The 18,780-nt window shown below is 40.0% G+C and overlaps 1 protein-coding gene across 1 annotated transcript in view; it reads left to right on the forward strand.

Moving 5' to 3' along the window:
• The window catches only part of Ppp2r5e (protein phosphatase 2 regulatory subunit B'epsilon), a 144,820-nt gene that overhangs the window by 98,928 nt on the left and 27,112 nt on the right, over nt 1-18,780 (forward strand). The window contains 2 exon segments of the mRNA XM_076921996.1: nt 6,137-6,238; nt 14,506-14,598. Of these exon segments, the coding sequence (XP_076778111.1) occupies nt 6,137-6,238; nt 14,506-14,598 (195 nt within the window).

Genomic DNA, 18,780 nt, shown 5'->3' on the forward strand with positions numbered 1-18,780 from the left:
CTTACCTAGGTAAATCTTTCAGTGGCTTTTCAATGTATGTTAGAGTATTGGCTGGATGATCAAGTAAGTGAAGAAGCTAAGTGAGAAAAACTCCAGGATATTGAATTGTTTACTTGTGTGGGGTCTTACTGTGAATAATGTCAGAACACTAGTAATGCGTCTTAATTATGTGGGTACTCACTAGATGACACCATTTGCATGGGTTTTCTGTTTGAAAATTAATTTTTTTTAGATGTAATCCCAGGAATTCACTTTACACCTTGTGGGGTATTATTTTTTGCTTTTACGGTTGTTATGCTTGAGTTTCGCATAGTTGTTTGAAATGATAGCCTTACAGATTAAGATGGGAAGAATGTTCTGAGGTCAACTAGTTCATCTGCTTTTATTCAGTAATGATGGTACTCAGCCATACAGAAAACCCGTTATAGAGCACAGAGAAATGATTTAGGTCAGTTTATTATAAAGTGATACAGTGATGTCTCCAGATTACATTACCTGCTTAGTTTAGTAGACCCATAAATATTAATGGGGCTAATAGATATGTAACTAAAAGAAATCCAAGTATTTATTCTTTTTCAAAGACTAACTGTTACTGTTCATTGTCCTTCTCTTCTGTTCTGTATTCAGGTTGGTGAATGCTTAGGGAGTAGTTACTCCTGCCAGCCACTATAGTTTTTATAATATGCAAGATATAGCAATAACAAAATAACAATGAGGTTTCTCTGGACATAAAAGGATGGGGGACAGTGAGGATGGGGGTTCAATACATTGAATAACTTTAAACAGTAACAGTTGTATTGAGCTATTATAAGTCTCAAAGTAATATATTATTTAGTCAAAAATGATTTTAAAAAGCTAAGAGATGGCCTCATTTGCTAGTCAGCCATAAATGGGAATTTAGTCTTCTCTCTCACATTGGCCATGACTTTGACATTTGCTTTGCTCACAGTTATCAGCAGTAGCCTAAGTTTTGAAAGAACTAAGGGAGATGCAGGTCCTCACAGTAGTCCTTAGATCTGAGCCTTCACCTCAGTGGCTCGCCTCTTTTGTACAGGCTCTTACTAGCATCAGTGTAATTTTACACTTGTCAAATTTAGCAACTGCAGATACAAGGCATCTGGTTAAACTTGAATTTCAGATATTTTTTTAAACAAGATTGTCCCAAATATTACATGGATTCTACTTTAAAAATGTCCTAAGATATTTAGATGTAGCTAAATGTCCTGTTTCTGTTTGTCAAGCCTAGTTATTTCTGTTTATTAGGTGCCAAGCAGTCAGAAACCAGTAAGGAGACCTTGAGGGTCTTAAAGAGTGAACAGAAAAACAAACAAGGGATTTAAGGAAGGCAGCATTAGAGTGGAGAGGTTTGGAAATGCTTGATGCCAAGGATGTGAGCCAGGAGTGGGGAGTTCAGGTAGGGACGCTATTGCCTGGGAATGCCTTGGAGTGTCACTGATAGGCCAAAAACCCAAGAAGGAGATAGGTGATGGACAGGTGAGGTGGGGGAAATGAAACAGTAATGAAAATGAGAGAATGTAATAGAGGCAGGGCAAGTTAGAGGAAATGAAGGAATGAGTCAGGCCCATCCCTAGTCTCCAGGGCTGGCGGTGGGGTTGTGGAAGAAGGATATCAGGGAAGGAACTCTAAGAACTAGACTCTTGTTACCTCGAGGACCTCCATGCTCAGTTCACTCTGTCTCCATACTGTAACGGGAAGAGTCTGGTAAGAGTTGCTAACTGCACTTTAATTCCTAACCCTGCTTTCTCTCCCTTTGAGAGAGTTGAACAGGTTTTTACACTGCTTCCTTCCATCCTTCTATTTCTTAGCTTTTTCTCCTTTATGGCTACTCTTTGGAGGTTGGAGGTCAGGCCATGCCTTCAAGCCTATAGTTGGGTTACAGTAGTCATTGTTCATTATATCTTTGGGATGAAAGTGAGTTAGACTTCCTCACAGACAGTCTTACACTTTTTCTTCATTCTAATACCAGCCTAAGTTAAAATAAAATAGCTGAGAAAGCCTAGTGTATGATTTACTTATTTTATATATGTATTTTGCCTTTATGCATGAGTGTGTACTGCATACATACCTGATGCTCACAGAGGCCAGAAGAAGAGAGTGTCAGAACCCATAAAGTTAGAGTTATAGATGGCTGTGAGCCACCATGTGGGTACTGGGAATCATACCCGGGTCCTCTGCAAGAGCAAGTGCTCTAAACCCTTTAGTTATCTTTCTAGCCCCCTCATATACATAGGAAGTTTCCATTGTTCTTTTTTGGTAATCTATTTCTGAATTAATAAAAGAGAGGACTTACTAGTGCCTCTAGTTCCTCATATATCTTAATATAAAGAGAGTTTGTTTGAACCTTTGGAAATATATGTATATTTTCATCTAGCCACATAAGCTCACTGTAGAATTGCTGTGTGGTTGAGCATGATCCCGGCGGTTGCTGGTGGTCATGATCTATTTGCGTACACATGCTAAGACTCTCAGCTGGACTGTTAGCCAATCACTGTAATCACAAGTGCTTTAATGGATGAAACTTTATGACTTTCATCATTTTGGGGGTGGGGCTATCAGGTGCCCTTTCCCCATATTGGGCCCCACAACAAACTGTTGCAGATAAATCAAGTGATTTAAAGGAGATCCCTACTCCCCATCCAGGAATGACTTGACTTCATGTTCAAATAGTTGTCGAACTCAACTATACACTTAGACCTGCCCACTTCACTATCAGTTAACTGTTACTAGTTATCTCACCCACCCACTCATTCAGTCCTGAGTTGTTCACTTATGAGCGGAGGCTTTGCTTTTTGACTCTTTTGATGACAGTATTCTTTTTACCCATTTTTATTCTTGAAGCCACAGTGGTACAGTCAGTTAGCATGAGGTACTCAACTAAATCTGTACTAGGAACTTTCCCCCTAATTTTTAGTGTTTCCCTATAGCCACAGTATTTAAAATTTTCACACTATTCCTGGAATTAATGTATGTTTCTAATTGACTGGACAGAGAGTTTATCTCCAATTTTATACTTTGAAGAATGTTGCAAATGACAGCCTTATGTAGTCCTTTCAGTCTTGTCTTAGATTGGTTTCTTAGTGTACATGGCATCTTGTTAATACATACTAAATTCCAGGTTGAACCAAAAGCTGGGCCATTTGTTGCTGCTCTTCCCCTTTGCTGGAGAGCTGCTCACTCAGACCATCAAACTCCTCTAAAGAAAATGTAGGATTAAGCTAATAAACACCAAAGAAATGACTGTACACTGAGGTGCTCTTTTGATGTGGTAGCAGAAATGACTAAACCAGAGACTGTATAGTCATTAAACATGAATACATGTAAATCACCTGGAAAACTTAAATTGAAATTAGTTTAAAGAAACCCACATCCCATAACTTTATAAATACATCTAAACTTTTTTTTTTTCTTATTGAGTTCCTTGTAGGCCTTAGAAATTACACATGTATTACAAGTATTTTAGTTCTGGGACTAGGGAGAGACAGATCAGAGAACAGGTGGCTGTTTCAGCAGGTGTCCTGCCAGAGAGTTGTCATGTCCCAGGCTATGTACAAGCATTAGTGTCTACTCGGAAATTGTCTAGATAGATAGCTGTTTTCTCCCCTTTCCTGACTCAGATGTGAAGAGAGGAGGATAGAGACGGTGTGGATGAGAACTGAGGAGTGGTGACTATCATTCTAAGGTTCCCCCAAAGCATATCAGGTATAAATGACTTAGGTCAAATGAAAATAGGATTTGAAAATAAATCACTGGCAGTAATTGAGATTGGCTAAAGGACCTTGTGGATTGGGCTATGTAAGACTGGCTGACTAAGACTTCTAGATGAATAGGTCACTAGTTTCTAAGTGACTAGTTTCTTCTTAAATACAATATCTCATAATTGCTAGAAGAGAAAATTACCTACAGCAAAAGAATATTCTAATATTTTTCCCTGTTACTTGAGATAAAATGATAAAATATAGACTGTTGTCAGCTGACTTTCTAGAGCACTGGGGAGGTTCTGACACCCCAGGTTCCATTGTAACAGCTAAGTGCTTGTAACCTAGCAGCTCAGCTCCTGGGCTTCTGTTTCCAGGGCTCCGTCAGAGTTGTGATGGCACACACTTCTTGGCTGCCATAGACATGACATCCTTTTCAGCCTCTGGACAGTGTTCCCTGCTATTTTCTCTTCTTTCTCATTAGGTTCCTCTTTAAGCTCCGAGACCCAACCTCTAGATTCTTCTACCCCTGCTTTAAATGTGCACTTCTTGGTGTACAGCAAACCTTCCAAGTTGAGCCAGTCAAACCATGGCACTAAGTACCTATAACATAAGTTCTCACGTGTCTCTAACCCCAAACTGTCCAGTTCAGAAATACAGCTTCATATGTCTTGTTGCCTTTAGTACATCTTTAACTGAACCTCTGAGTCTTTCTACCAAAACAAGCAAACAAAACATGTTTTGCTTCCCAGTCTTCATCTTGGGAAACCATACTTTGTTTCTTTGTTTGTTGTAAAAAGATTAACTTTTTAAATTTTAAAATTAAAATGTGTGTCTACATGTCTGCATGTGTTCATGTGTATGCCTGGTGCCCGTGAAGTTCAGAAGAGGATGGCAGGTTCCCCGGAACTGGAGTTACAAAAAGGTGTGAGCCACGACATGGGTACTGAGAATTGAACCTGGAGCCTTTGGAAGAGCAGTCAGTTTGCATACCCATCTTTTATCCTTTCTCTCTCTCTCCACATATACTCTTTTCTCTGGCACCTTCTAGTTTGAGGCACCTTTGTCCTTATACACCTAAACTCTCTGAAGCTACTCGACTGATTTAAAAGGTAAAATCAAGTCATGTGGCTTCCCTGCTTTCCATCACGACTTCCAGTTGTACTTCAAGTAACATTTGGTTACCTTTCATAGCTTCTGCATCTGTGTTGAGTGTTCATATCTGGGAAGTGGGCATTGCAGTTTTAAGTAGAATAGAATTTTCATGAAGGGTGGGCTTTTCTTTGTTCACTGTTATTTTCTTAGTGCCTAGAACAATGTATACACATAGGTACTAATAAAGAGCTTGAACAGAGAAACACACCAACCTATGGGACTTCTAAAGCCTTTCTCCTTTCTTTTTCAAACTAGCACAGCAGCCAGGCATAGTACTTTTAACCTTAATACTCTGGAGGCAGCGGCAGGCAGGGGGATCTCTGAGATTGCAGCCAGCCTGAGTTACACAGTGAAACAAAACAACAAAATCCAAAGCAGCACAGTAGTTTTTACCCTGTGTAGAAGTCCTGCACGGCTTCTGATGTGCAGTCACTTACTTCTCTCTGCTTCCATTCATTTCCCTGCTGTTCCTGTTTGAGTCTTCAGATCAGAGGTTATGCTTGATTACAAGGTTAGGTGAGTATGGAGGAGAAGAGCTAGCAAGGAAATGGAAAAGAAACTCAGAATAGCATTGACAGTATTTAAGAAATAATGTGTTTTGTGAGGAGTCTTGTAATATTCGTAGTAGGAGATACATTGAATCTTATTTGTCCATCTTCAACAGTTTCCAGCCTTACAGCCGTTTGTTTAAACAGTCAGCATTTAATTTAGATATTGCCTGTGGCAATGAAATGGTGAGTTTGTAGAAATTTAGACATACATACAGCTTCCATAGTAATTTGCAAACCATTTGGGGCAAGATTAGGTTTGATTTTAAAGGATGTTAGGAAGGTTCTTAAATTTCTTTCCTGATTCAATGTTTTTAAAATCTGTGTGAATATCAGAAATTTTATTATGAGTTTAACAATAAATGTGGAAATTGTGAATGAGCCAGGGACAGGGAGTGTTTGCAAGCCGTTAGTAGTTCTTCATCTATTAGTGTAAACGGATTTGTTAGAGGCACACTTGACTGTATGGAAACAAGACAGGCTCTGGTGGGACACGCATGCCCAGACACAGGACTTGATCAGCAAGGACAAGAAGTCCTGTTCAGGAGACCTCCGGATGTGGCCCTTGGGCTTTGCAGCTTTGCCTCGAGGTGGTCCCAGCCTGAAGCCCGTGGAAAGAGGTCCTTATTTTCAGTTCCATGGCATTCCCTAATACACTGTGTCCCCAGAGCATCTGCCAGAGGTACTTGGAGCTGATTGCTGCTTGTTTATTTTTAGGTATCTTGCAATATATTCAGAACTCTCCCTCCTAGTGACAGCAATGAATTCGACCCAGAAGAAGACGAACCTACCCTCGAGGCATCATGGCCCCACTTACAGGTACTTTGACTTTTCATTTATGTTATAAAAGAAAACTCCATTAGCTATTACCCTGGTTAGCACAGGGATTCCTGGAAGGAAGAGATCAAATTAGAATACGAAGCAGCAAGGCAAACTGAAGAATGCTCTTGTGTTTCTTGAGCTTGATAGTTAGCATGCCAGAAGAGAGGAACAGTGGGCTTCAGTGCAGTACTTTTGCGTGATCCACTGGGTCTCTGTGTTGCAGGTCCAGCCCGCAGGTCTTACTCCCTCATCTCCCCTATCTGAGCCACTTTACCATCCTGCCTGTGGGGTTTCAGACAGGAACAGACTTCTTCACATTTGTATTAGCTAGATGTGATGAGGTCACAGAGTACTACGTACCTCTTTTTTTTTTTTTTTTTTAAGCAGTCGGTGCTCGGGGACATTTTGTCTGTCTTTGTAATATCAGTTAGTGAGTTTCCTTAGTTTATGCAAAGGTCAAAGCCAAATGGCAGTGAGGAAGAGGAAGAGCAGAGAAAGCTGTCGGGACACCGGTGCCAGGCCACCTACTTAGTTTACTTACACACCAGCTCCTTATTTTTTTGTGTCCTCTCTTGAGGCCAGCATTCCTTAAAAGAAGAAACTAGAGCCTCTTGAATGTGTCGGCCCCCTAAAGCCTTCTTTCCATTGAGTTGGAGTGTCTTTAGGGGACAGTGAAAAATGACAGGAAGGAGAGAGAGGGTAGGAGAGGAGGAGTGTAGCCCTGCCCATCAGCACCCAGCTGGCAGGAGCCACTGTGTGTGTAGTGCTCACTCACTGAGCATGGTGAAAGGCCTAGAGGAATCTAATGTATGTTTTTCCCATGTTAGAGTTTTTTATGTAGATTTGCAACTTGGCTAGTCCTTTTTTAGTACCTATAGGTTGTTGCTATGGGTCCATTGCATACTGTTCTGGTTACAGGGCTCTTTCCAGGCCTATTTTTCACAACCTGTCCCTAGGCTTGTGATACTGTGTGGTCCTCTTAGAGGTACCAAGGTTGGGCAAATTACATTAGTTTTAATACTATGTGCTTTCTTAGGTTAGATGGTTCTTTAATCATCTGGTGAATTATATATACTATAAGATATAAGAAATTTATAGGCCTATTGTGTTTTTCATGTGTATTTTCTAGATGATACAAAATTCAAAAAAGAACAAATCAATGGTGGAAATCTTGTTATACTTTATTCTTTTTTAAAAAGAATTTAAAAAGTCATTAAAAAGCATTTTTAACGACTTCTTGTATGAGCATAACATACTTTTGTTATTTCCCTCCCTTCCCTGTCACCCCTCCTTCTGTCACTGAGATTTTTTTTCAGCAGGGCTGCATCCTACTCTGATTTTTTTTTTTCAGTTTCTTTTCAGTTTTGGAAATAGACTTACTGTGTAGCCCAGAGATCTGCTGGTTCTGCCTCCTGAGTGCTGGGATTAAGGCGTGTGCTTTAATGCTTGACTTGATCCTGCTTCTTCTTTTTATTTTATTTTATTTTATTTTATTTTTTTAAATTAAACCTGCTGAGTTGAATTAGGGTTGCTTGCATGAGCATGGGTCAAGGGTTATTTACTGGGGCAAGGGCAGCGTAATGTTTGATACTAGCCAATTGGATTGAAATTTAGTCTGAGAGAAAATAGAATTTTTTTAAAATGTTCATTCTTTTGAGACTGTTGTCCATCTGTGTGCATCCCCGTGAGGAGCCAGGCCATTCTCATCATCTGCAGATCATTCCCTACACTCACTTTAGTTCCACTAAAATTCAGCAAAGACTTAATTTAATATTTCAGTTTATCTTCCCGAACTTAAAAAATTGTTAAGACATCATTATAAAGAATCTGCAATTAAAAGTGTACATAATGATAGAAAACAGAAGGCTAAATTAATTTCCCAAGCTACTGCAATAATGTGAGGACTGCATCCTAGCTCCTGACCTTCTGTGGGAATATTATTGCTGGTTCATAGGAAGCTACAGCTACAATGAGAGCTGGTGTATGAGACTTTTGCCCTTTTAGATACGAAGTCAGAAATGTTTATAAAATGGGCAGGCTTTATGCGTGCTGACATCTTGTTCAAGCCTATAATCCTTCCAGTTCTTTCTTAGCTCTGAGGCAAATATGTCTGACTAAGGTTGGGTCAAGTAAAGAAAACTTACTTTTAAGAATCACAGAAATAGCAGACATGGTGGCACATACCTTCCATCCCAGCTCTTGGGAGAGAGAGGCTGGGCAATCAGGGGCTCAAGGTAATCCTCAGCTGTGTAACATGTTCAGGGCCAGTTAAGGCTATGTGAGACCCTGTCTAAAATGATAAAACAATAAAAAGCAAAATAGGAGGTGAAACTCACATCATTCCACTCCTAGGAGAGTGTTTGCTTGCTCAGCTCCATCTGTGTGGGCATCCTGGTACAGGCTCCAGACTTTTCCCAAGAGTCCTTGGTTTTCTTTGGGTATCCTTACTGCACTAATTAGTCACTTTTTCATTTCTCAATAATGTGGCTTAAACTAACAAGACCATTCAGAAAGTGTTTAAGAAATCTCTTTAGGCTGGCAAGATGGCTCAGTGTGAAAGTGCTTGCTGCACCTGTCTCAGAATCCAAGTTTACTCCCGGGAACTCAAGATGGAAGCAGAGAAATGACTCTTATATTTTGATGTACAACCCTTACAAATATATATATATATATATATGTGTGTGTGTGTGTGTGTGTGTGTGTGTGTGTGTATACATATATATCAATCATATGCACAAAAACATGGAAATTCAAACTTTATCTTTGTGATAGATTATTGATGTCATAATAGCATATCACTAAATTCAATATTTTCTTGTTGTCCTTGAAGTTCTAGGGATAAACCCAAGGCTTTGGCACATGCTGGGAGCTGGCAGTGCTTGGCCTGCATTTCCTTGCTCCCCTTCCTTCCTTCCTTCCCTCCTTCCTTCCTTCCTTCCTTCCTTCCTTCCTTCCTTCCTCCCTCCCTCCCTCCCTTCCTTCCTTCCTTCCTTCTTCCCTCCCTCCCTCCCTCCCTCCCTCCCTCCCTCCCTCCCTCTCTCCTTTCCTTCCTTCTATTCTTCCTTCTATTCTTCCTTCCTTTTTTTTTTTTTTTTTTTTTTTTTTTTGAGATAGGGTCTCCCTATGATGTTTGAGCTAGCCTTAAGCTCACACTGTAGTACAGGCTGTCTTCTGACTGGCCATCCTGCCTCTGCTTCCCAAGTGCTAGAATTGTGTACTGCTTCACCCGTCTAATAGCTCTGTAGTTGGTATACCAACTGAGGTTTTTTCTGACCAAGACATAGTGTGGAGGTACATCCTTTGACTGTGAATTCTGTAATTCACAACATGCTGCTTCTGGACCACATTCTAGAGAAAAGCAAAGCGTGATTGTGGGAGAACTGTAGAGAAGAAGAGAGTCACAAGATTGGTTAGTGTGTAGTTGGTCATTTTTACTGTCCAACTAACTGACTATTGTGCAAAATTTGTGACTCATACAGAAACACTAAGCTGTCTGTCTGTCTGTTCTGTCTATGTATGGATCTTTGGAAATACTTAGAAATAGACAACAAAATATTAAGTTCACAAGGTGTTTGATAAAGTAATATCAGAGGTCTATTTGTACACATGTTGTTTAATTTTTTTTTTTTAGTAATTCTGTTGATATATTGTAAGCTGGTATGACACAGTTGCTATGGTTATTTTATTGTTTATGGGTTTTCTGAGATTAGATCTGCCTTTCCAGTAGAATACTATTTTGCAAGACCTCTGTTTAAGGATTGCTTTCAGTGCCTTGCAGTGAGACTGGACACCAGGGGGTGAGCTTTGTGTTCACAGAGCTTCCTCAGGAGACCTCAAATAGTAATTTATTTTCCCACCCCAGTTTTCACTTTAGAAACTCAAGGGAGATTGTTTTATTCTGAGGTCAGTTTGTTTCTTAAGTGCAGAACTACTTTGAGCTTATTCATAAATGCATCTGAAGGTTTTCCACCAAGTTACTTTATATTACAACTGCTTTCAAGGGACCAGGATAGAGAAATCAAATTGTTAGTCTAAGTAGAAAGCCTGTTGGCTAAATCAGGCCTAGGAGATGGATCTTTTTTACCTTGTGTGGAATTCAGAACAAGGAGTCATTTAAGTAAGTCTGGAATTCTTGTAAGAGTTGAAAAACAAGTGTGTTGAAAGAGAGCAGTTGTGTGAGGAGTGAAGATTTAAGCATATTATGACAAGAGCCCCTCACACATCACTGGGAAAGACTTTTCCTCTTGAATTTAGAAAGTTTTTAAGAGGAAAAAAAATCCCACGTAGTTTTGTTAGTTGTCTCCCCTACCATCCCCCATTTTGACATGGGCTATCTCTGTGTCCCCCAGGCCACATCTACAACTAGACATGCCTCGGCTTCCTACATAGCTGCCGTTACAGCACACAGCACCGTGCTGCAGCAGCTCGAGAAAGTCCTTCAGTGCTAACGGGGGACAGGGCAGTGAGGCTCAGTAGGCACAGCTGAACCCCGAGCTTAATCCTGGAACTAGGAACACCAAATTTAAGTGTTAGAGTCTGAAGCACCAGACTTCTATAGGAATATTTGTTAGTAGTATTTCTGGACCCTTAGACGTCCCTCGATTATTTTTAGTGGCCCACAAGGCTAACACCTTTTTTTTTTTTTTTTTTTTTTAAGATTTATTTGATACACACACACACACACACACACACACACACACACACACACACACACACTGTAGATATTTACAGACACACCAGAAGGGGGCATTGGATCCCTTTACAGATGGTTGTAGCCCCCATGTGGTTGCTGGGAATTGAACTCAGGACCTCCGGAAGATCAGTCAGTCCTCTTGACTGCAGCCTGCTAACATTTAATAAAAGTTTTAAATTACATTTATTCGGTGGGGGAGGGAGGGAGGAAGAGGGAGAGAGAGGGGGTCAGAAGACAACTTTTGGGAGTTGCTTCTCTCTCTTTCTGTGGGAATTGAATTCCCTCATTAGGTGTGACAGCAAGCACTTACTCACTAAGCCAGTTCTTCTGGCCCCTATTACGTCTTTGTTTTTAATCATAGTTGTTCATCCTTGTACTGTTTGTACTGCTCATTATAAAAAATGTGGGCTTGATGCTGGTTTTGGTTTTTTGAGACAGGGTCTCACTATGTAGCTCTGGTTCTTTTAAAACTCCTTGTGTAGACCAGGTTGTAGACCAGAGAGAGATCTGTCTGCCTCTCATTCCCAAGTGCCAGGATTAAAGGTGTATGCTACCACTCCATCCAACAGTGGTGTTTAAAAATGCTTGTTGACTTAGCACAAATAAAGACAAGTGTCAAACTAGTCAACTACTCAGTTGCATTCCCTGCCTTCACTTGACATTTAAAGGTGTCCGTTTCACTTAAAAGTGTATTTGAAGAGCATGCAAAATGACTGATTCTATTAAATTTTGACCCCTGATTATACATTTAAGAATATTCTGCATGGTGACATGAGAAGTATGTGTAAATCATAGTACTGTGGTGGTCCTGCGGAAAGATGCTGTAATTGCTCTGGATGGCAGGCTAGACTAGCTGCTTGACAAAACAACAAACGGTTGTTAAGACCTAGGTATTTGTCAGATATTTCTCTAAAACAATGAGGGCAAATTGATAACACTTCTTACCACCGATAGAATTTGAATACTGGAAGCATAACTTAGAATTTGAACTTTAGAAAGTCTGTACTTGTCTTACAGTGTGTATCTGTTATGTAGTATAGCATATATCTGTCTTATAGTAGATATTCGTTATATACCAAGCTTTAGACTGTTCTTGGGAGAAAATAAAAATGTGATTAGAAAAAAGATATTGTGAAATGGAATGTGTCAATATTTGAAAACTCAGTCTGAGTCAGTGAGCCAATATTTCCCAACTGGAAAATAACTCATGTTAGGAGCATACATGATCAAGGTCCATCCAGACTGTGATATAGTGAATAGTTCATTGGCATCATTTCAGATTCTGTATTACAACCCATTGTTTTTTCTATTTTTTTACCTTTTGCATTCTCTCTGTGTGTGTGTCTGTACATATGTATGAATGTAAGTACATACAAGTGCAGGGAGTCCAGAGGCTGCAATTGGGAATCATCCTCCATTGTTCTTCACCTTTATCCTTTGAAGTAGGGTCTCTCAGCCAAACAGAGCTCAGTGGTGCACCTTGTCTGGCTAGCCAGCCTGCTCCCAGGATGTCCCCTGCCTTCTGAAGTTGGAGCTCCAGGAGCCGCTATGCCCATCATCCTGACCCGAGTCCTTGGAGCTGAGCTCCAGGTGTCTTGCTCATGTGCTATAACTTCTAAGCTGCTGCAGCTCTGCTTTCAGAAATGATGGTTGATTTGATGTTTGTATTAAAGAAGAAGATCTATAATTGTGTGAGAAGACTCTGAAATACTTTTTCACCAAACCTTGACTTTTTTAAAAAAATTATACATTAACAATAAGTCTCAACAGCTTGAATAGTGAAGTGGTTATAAATTTGTCTTCTGTTATATCAGGTATTAAAGAGTGTTACTCAAAATGTAAACAATGAAATTCTGTATTATCTTACCTTTTTAAGTCAAGATTTTCCCTTGAAAATGAAAGCCTAGCCTTGAACTCACAGCCCTCCTGCCCAGTCTTTCAGTGCTGGGATTTCAGGCATGTGTCAGCATACATATTTTAGTTCCTTTCTTTATAATAAAGATTTTAAAGAACATTTGTTTTATATATATATGTGTGTGTTTATGTTAACATGTAATACATTTTATTATAAAATGAAATGATACATATTTTAAAATTTCTCAGCCTTTCCTTATAAATACATATAAAATATATAAATTAAATATTTACACATATATATGAAATGAATGCTTTTGGGTATGTTTGCTAATTTTAAGTGTGTAAGAAAAAAACATGAATGTTGTTTTAGGCAGATAATGGTGATTATGTTTGCAACTGTCCTTTGTGTGTAACATTACATTTAATCTTATTATTACTTCCATTGCAAAGTGAAAGAAACAGAATTCAGAAGACAAACATCCTTAGACTTCTACAGTCAGGAAGGAACAGAGCTGGGCTTTGAGCCCAGGTTTCCTCTCTTAAGAGTTGTACTTCAGTAATGCCGCTGTGTAGTCTGTGTGGCCTGTTATACAAAGAAAGAGAATACATAGGTCCTGCGCAGTTAATCTGAGCAGTTGAGATAGGTTCTGCCTGTGAGACTGCTGCTTCCAAATGAGGATCTGTGCCCCCAGCTGTAGTGCTTTTATGTATATCAGTACATTGTTGCTGTCTTCAGACACACTAGAAGAGGGCATCGGATCCCATTACAGATGGTTGTGAGCCACCATGTGCTTGCTGGGAATTGAACTCAGGTCCTCTGGAAGAGCAGTCAGTGGTCTTCAATGCTGAGCCATCTCACCAGCTCCTGACAGCACACGTCCTTAAAGAAAATCGGGCAGTGATTATGAACAGTCCAGAGTGTTTGGGAATCTTTTGATCTGATAAATCTTCCTTTAAAAATATTTACTTGTAAAGTATTTAAAAAAACTGTGTGTTCTGTATAAAATGAATTGGGGAGCACTTTGCTAGAGAAATACTATAGAAACTACTTAAATATCTGCATAGGAGATTACCTAATTATGGATGGAATTCAGTATAAATTATGAGTAATGGTTTATTTACTAAAAAGGATGGTTTGGATACTGTTGGCACAGATTATTCATAATGTATTGTTTGAATGGCAAAAGTATCAAGATATGCAAATATTTATTTATATATAGTACAGGTGTATGTTTCAGAGGGAGAGGTGGACATGAAATGTTAACAATGGGCCAGCAAGATAGCTCAGGAGGTCAAGGTGTACTTACCATCAAGGTGACCTGAGTTCAATCCCCAGGACCACATGGTGGCAGGAGAGATCTACCCCTGAACTACTTACCTACCTGTGCAGCGTGTGTACACACACACACACACACACACACACACACACACACACACACACACAGAGAGAGAGAATTTTGACAGCGAGGTTCCCTATAAATGATAAGAATATGGATTTTTATTTGCTTTGTCTAGCTATATTTCTTTTAATTTTAAAAGTTAAGAATTATAACAATAACTGTGAGTCACAAGAAAGGCCTACGTGATTCATGGGTTGATAGGCTAATTAAACATAATGTCCTAAACCCTGTCAGTTTTAGTGTAACATGTTTTTGTGGTTTTCAATATTCTTAATGAAGTCTAATTTAAGTTAACTATAATCTTTTTGTTGCAGCTTGTATATGAATTTTTCATAAGATTTTTGGAAAGCCAAGAATTCCAACCCAGCATTGCCAAAAAATACATAGATCAGAAATTTGTATTACAGGTAAGCAATTTTTTTGGTAGTTGAATGCATGTAATTTACTTACTAACTCTTTCTCGCATTTTCTTAGATATTGTTAAAAACAGCAGAAATCTTGCCAGTGAGATTGTGTTGTTTCCTAAATAAATATGTTTACATGAGGTAGTTTCTGTTATTGCCCATTAAAAGTGACAGTATTATTTGTCACTTTAAAAATTATTTGTGGTAGAATTTAGTTTTATGCTAAACATCAGGAATATCTATTCTTAAATCTTTGTAAGTTTTCTTTTTTAAAAGTTTAATTATATTTATATGACGAGTGTGAACAAACCTTTAAAAATTACATTTATTTATTTTGTGTCTATGTGTATTTGTATGGGCATGTGTGTATCACAACTCTAGTGGAGAGGTCAAAGGACAACTCCTCTGGAGTCATTTCTCTCTTTGCCTTGTGGGGTCTGTGATTTGAACTCCGCTCATCAGGCTTGGCAACAAGTGCCTTCATTGCTAAGCTCTTTTTCAGGTCCAGTGTGTGAGTCTTTATGTTGCTTTCAAACTTACTATCTAGGAAAGGTTTCTTAAAGCACTTCACGATAGATCCATTTAAAATGAGCAGGCATGCTCGTGGGTGCAGAGCACAGGTAATCAAAGTGTGAAGACTGTAGTTGTCACTGCTGGGAAATGGCTCAATCTAACACTTTAATATTTTCTTGCAGAGATTAATTCTAGCCTATTTATTTGAGTCATCCTAGAGAACCTGTTGTGTTTTTTTTTTTTTTTTTTTTTTTTTTGGTTTCTCATCTTACATCTTTAAAGTATCGACTACATCTTTCTGCCTGAGATTCAGGATAGTTTGCTGAAACTGAATTTTAATGAGTACCTCCTTGTTCCTATTGTCTTTACTCATGTATACCTGGACACTGTCATATATAATATTCAGTATTCATGTAGACACTGCAATATCATACAGTGTACAGTGGATACTGAAGTGGAGAGTGCTATATGGACTGCTCCTCTGATTGCCATATGGGATACCTCACATAGGGAAGAAAATACCTATCTCCCACTGAGATGTTTATATAAGCAGAACCTAAGAAAAATACATAATTATGGCAGATAGCTGATCTCATATCAGGGGTAAAAGCCAGTAACTTTCATAGTGAGCTCATGTCCCTGCTCTAATTAGACTAAATTCAGAATTCAGGATATCCTCATTGAGCCACAGCTAATATTTTGTTCAAAGTGTAGCAGGATTATAGACTCCAACCCAACAGAGTACCAGGAGCAGGCAGGCTGCTAAGAGCTGAGGCTTTATGGGTACTCCTGGATACGTTGAGATTCCAGCTGGGGGCAGGGAAGGCGAGTTGGTCATCACTCAAACGTGCTTGTATACCTGTTTCTCTGGGTACACAGAGAAAGAGTTTTGCTGTGCACATTAGAATCCTCTGGCACTACATTGGTGTGCCCTGTGCATTGACGTACAGCTGTTCCTGTGCATTCTCTATCATGGATTGAGTCCTCAATTCTATCAGCCTTTCTCATTTGTCAGAGTTTGAGTCCTTCAGTAGATTGTAGAAGTCCTTTTGTCTTAAAGTATGAAATATACCTGTGATCACTGTGTCTGGAGCTTGATCAGGCCAGTTCAGCTTGGTGTTCCATTCCCTTGTGACTCCCGATTTCTTTTTCTTTCTTTCTTTTTCTTTTCTCTCCTTCTCTCTCTTTCTCTTTCTTTCCCTTTTTTCTCTTTTTTTTCCCTTTCTTTCTTTTTCTTTTCTCTCTCTTTCTCTGTCTCTTTCTCCCTCTTTCTCTCTCTCTTTCTCTCCTTTCTTTCTTCCTTTCCCTCCCCCTCCCCTCCCCTCCCCTCCCCTCCCCTCCCCTCCCCTCCCCTCCCCTCCCCTCCCCTCCCCTCCCCTCCCCTCCCCTCCCCTCCCCTCCCCTCCCCTCCCCTCCCCTCCCCTCCCCCTCCCCTCCCCTCCCCTCCCCTCCCCTCCCTCCCCTCCCCTCCCTCCCCTCCCCTCCCCTCCCCTCCCCTCCCCTCCCCTCCCCTCCCCTCCCCTCCCCTCCCCTCCCCTCCCTCCCTCCCTCCCTCCCTCCCTCCCTCCCTCCCTCCCTCTCTCTCTCTCTCTCTCTCTTTCTTTCTTTCTTTCTTTCTTTCTTTCTTTCTTCGAGACAGGGTTTCTCTGTGTAGTCCTGGCTGTCCTGGAACTCACTCTGTAGACCAGGCTGGCCTTGAACTCAGAAATCTGCCTGCCTCTGCCTCCCAAGTGCTGGGATTAAAGGTATGTGCCACTACTGCACATACCTTTAAGAAACTCCCAATTTCTTAAAGGGGAACTTCATAATGTTTCTTGAGGTTGAATGATTTTGCTAATTTATGTTGAACTTCTGGTCTTGACTGACTTTAGTAGACTGTGCATGTTGCTGTAAAGCTATGGTGGTTTGTTTTCTTCCTTGTTATATAGCTTTTAGTCTAATTGTGAAACTTGACGTGCATTCTATGGAGTGTCAGCTCTCTTCAGTTTGGAGACATTTATGGATCTTTATTATCGTTTTATCTACAGCCTTGCATCTTTATGACACTTATGACCTTAAGTACCCTTGACTTTTGACCTCATTTAAGTCATTGATTAGAATTGTGGTATTTTTCAAGGCTGGTAGAGGCCTGTAACGGGTTTTTAGAAGTGTCCTCTTTGTAGCAGATTCATGCATCAGTAATGACTGAAAATCAGTTTTGTTTATAATGACAGCAGAGAGATGGGTTAGATGCCTGTGCTTACAGCACTCACCTCATTCTTGAGCTGTGTAACTGTCATTTAAAGAAGTGTCACACACCTGCAGCTCAGCCCTTGGGAGGTCTTCACAGGCTGAAGTGTGGTGGCTTAAATGAGAAATGTCCCTTCACAGCCTCTGGTATTGGAACACTTGGTTCCTGCTTGGTGGAGTTTAGGGACCTTTGGGAGGTGTGGCTTTGCTGGGAGAAGTAGCTTACCAGAGGCAGGCTCTGAGATTTATAACCTCCCCCCCCCACCCCAATTTCCCAGTTTGCTCCTGCTTGTAGAGCTGAGGAGGGGCTCTTCTGCATGCTCACAGCACGTCCTAAGCTTGGGTGGCTCACTCACATCACGTAAATTGCAGCATCAACAGGCTAGAAGTAGGCAAAGTAAGACACACCACCCCAGTGCAGTTGCTTGATCTGCTTTGCTTAGTTGGAAGTATGGATCCACAGTGTTCTTGCCTTCAATATAAAACACATTATTGGTGATACTTCTGAGACTCAGTGTCTTCTTAAGTCACAAGTGGGCTTCTTATGGAATGACGTGTACAGGTCACTTCCTGGTTCTCTCTGGGAATCTCATTGTCATTAAATACTCATCCTTTCAGACCCTTTTCATGTCACCATGTCTGCTTGGTTCTAATATTAATTAAAATACCTTCACCCTTTGGAATACTCTTTTAGTGCTGTGAGTTTAACCCAGAGCCTTACATTGGCTAATTATATATTTTACTGCTAAACTGTATTCCTAGTTTTTAAACAAAAATTTAAATATATGTGAAACAACAGTAACATTTTACAGAGCATTGAATAAATTTTGGAATGCAATATATTGCTAGATTAAAGTAAATTTGCCATCATAAATATATTTATGTAATCTAAGTTAGTTTGTATATTTAGTATAGTTCCATAGGTTCTCCCCACCCCCTAAACACACACTTTGAGACAGGGTTTCTCTGGGTAGTCTTGGTTGTCCTGGAATGCACTCTGTAGACCAGGCTGGCCTCTAACGTAGAGATCCACGTACCTTTGCTTCCTGAGTGCTGGAACTAAAGGCATGTACCATGATAGTACCCAGCTAGTATAGTCCTAATTAAAATTCTAGTTTTGGGTTTTAAAATTTAGAATCTTTATAGTTCATGGGATACATTTTTGAAAAAGATAACTAATTAAATAGTTCTGAGTACTGCAAGAAAAAAAGTAATTGATTCAGATACATTAAACTGTGGTGTTGGGACAGGAGAAGGGCTATAACAGAGGTTTGGGTGGAGGGGACTCTTCTGAGTAAGTCAAAAGCCCATCGGAAGATAAGTGCCTGTAAGTGATAAAGTGCACATGGCATCTGTTTACTAAAGTGCTCAGTTCTGAGGAGGAAATCTCATAGCATTCTGTCAAGTGTTAACCTAGCGGTTTGATGCAATACAACCAAATGT

The sequence above is a fragment of the Arvicanthis niloticus genome, chromosome 23, assembly GCF_011762505.2.
Source record: "Arvicanthis niloticus isolate mArvNil1 chromosome 23, mArvNil1.pat.X, whole genome shotgun sequence".
In the NCBI taxonomy this organism is placed as follows: domain Eukaryota; kingdom Metazoa; phylum Chordata; class Mammalia; order Rodentia; family Muridae; genus Arvicanthis; species Arvicanthis niloticus.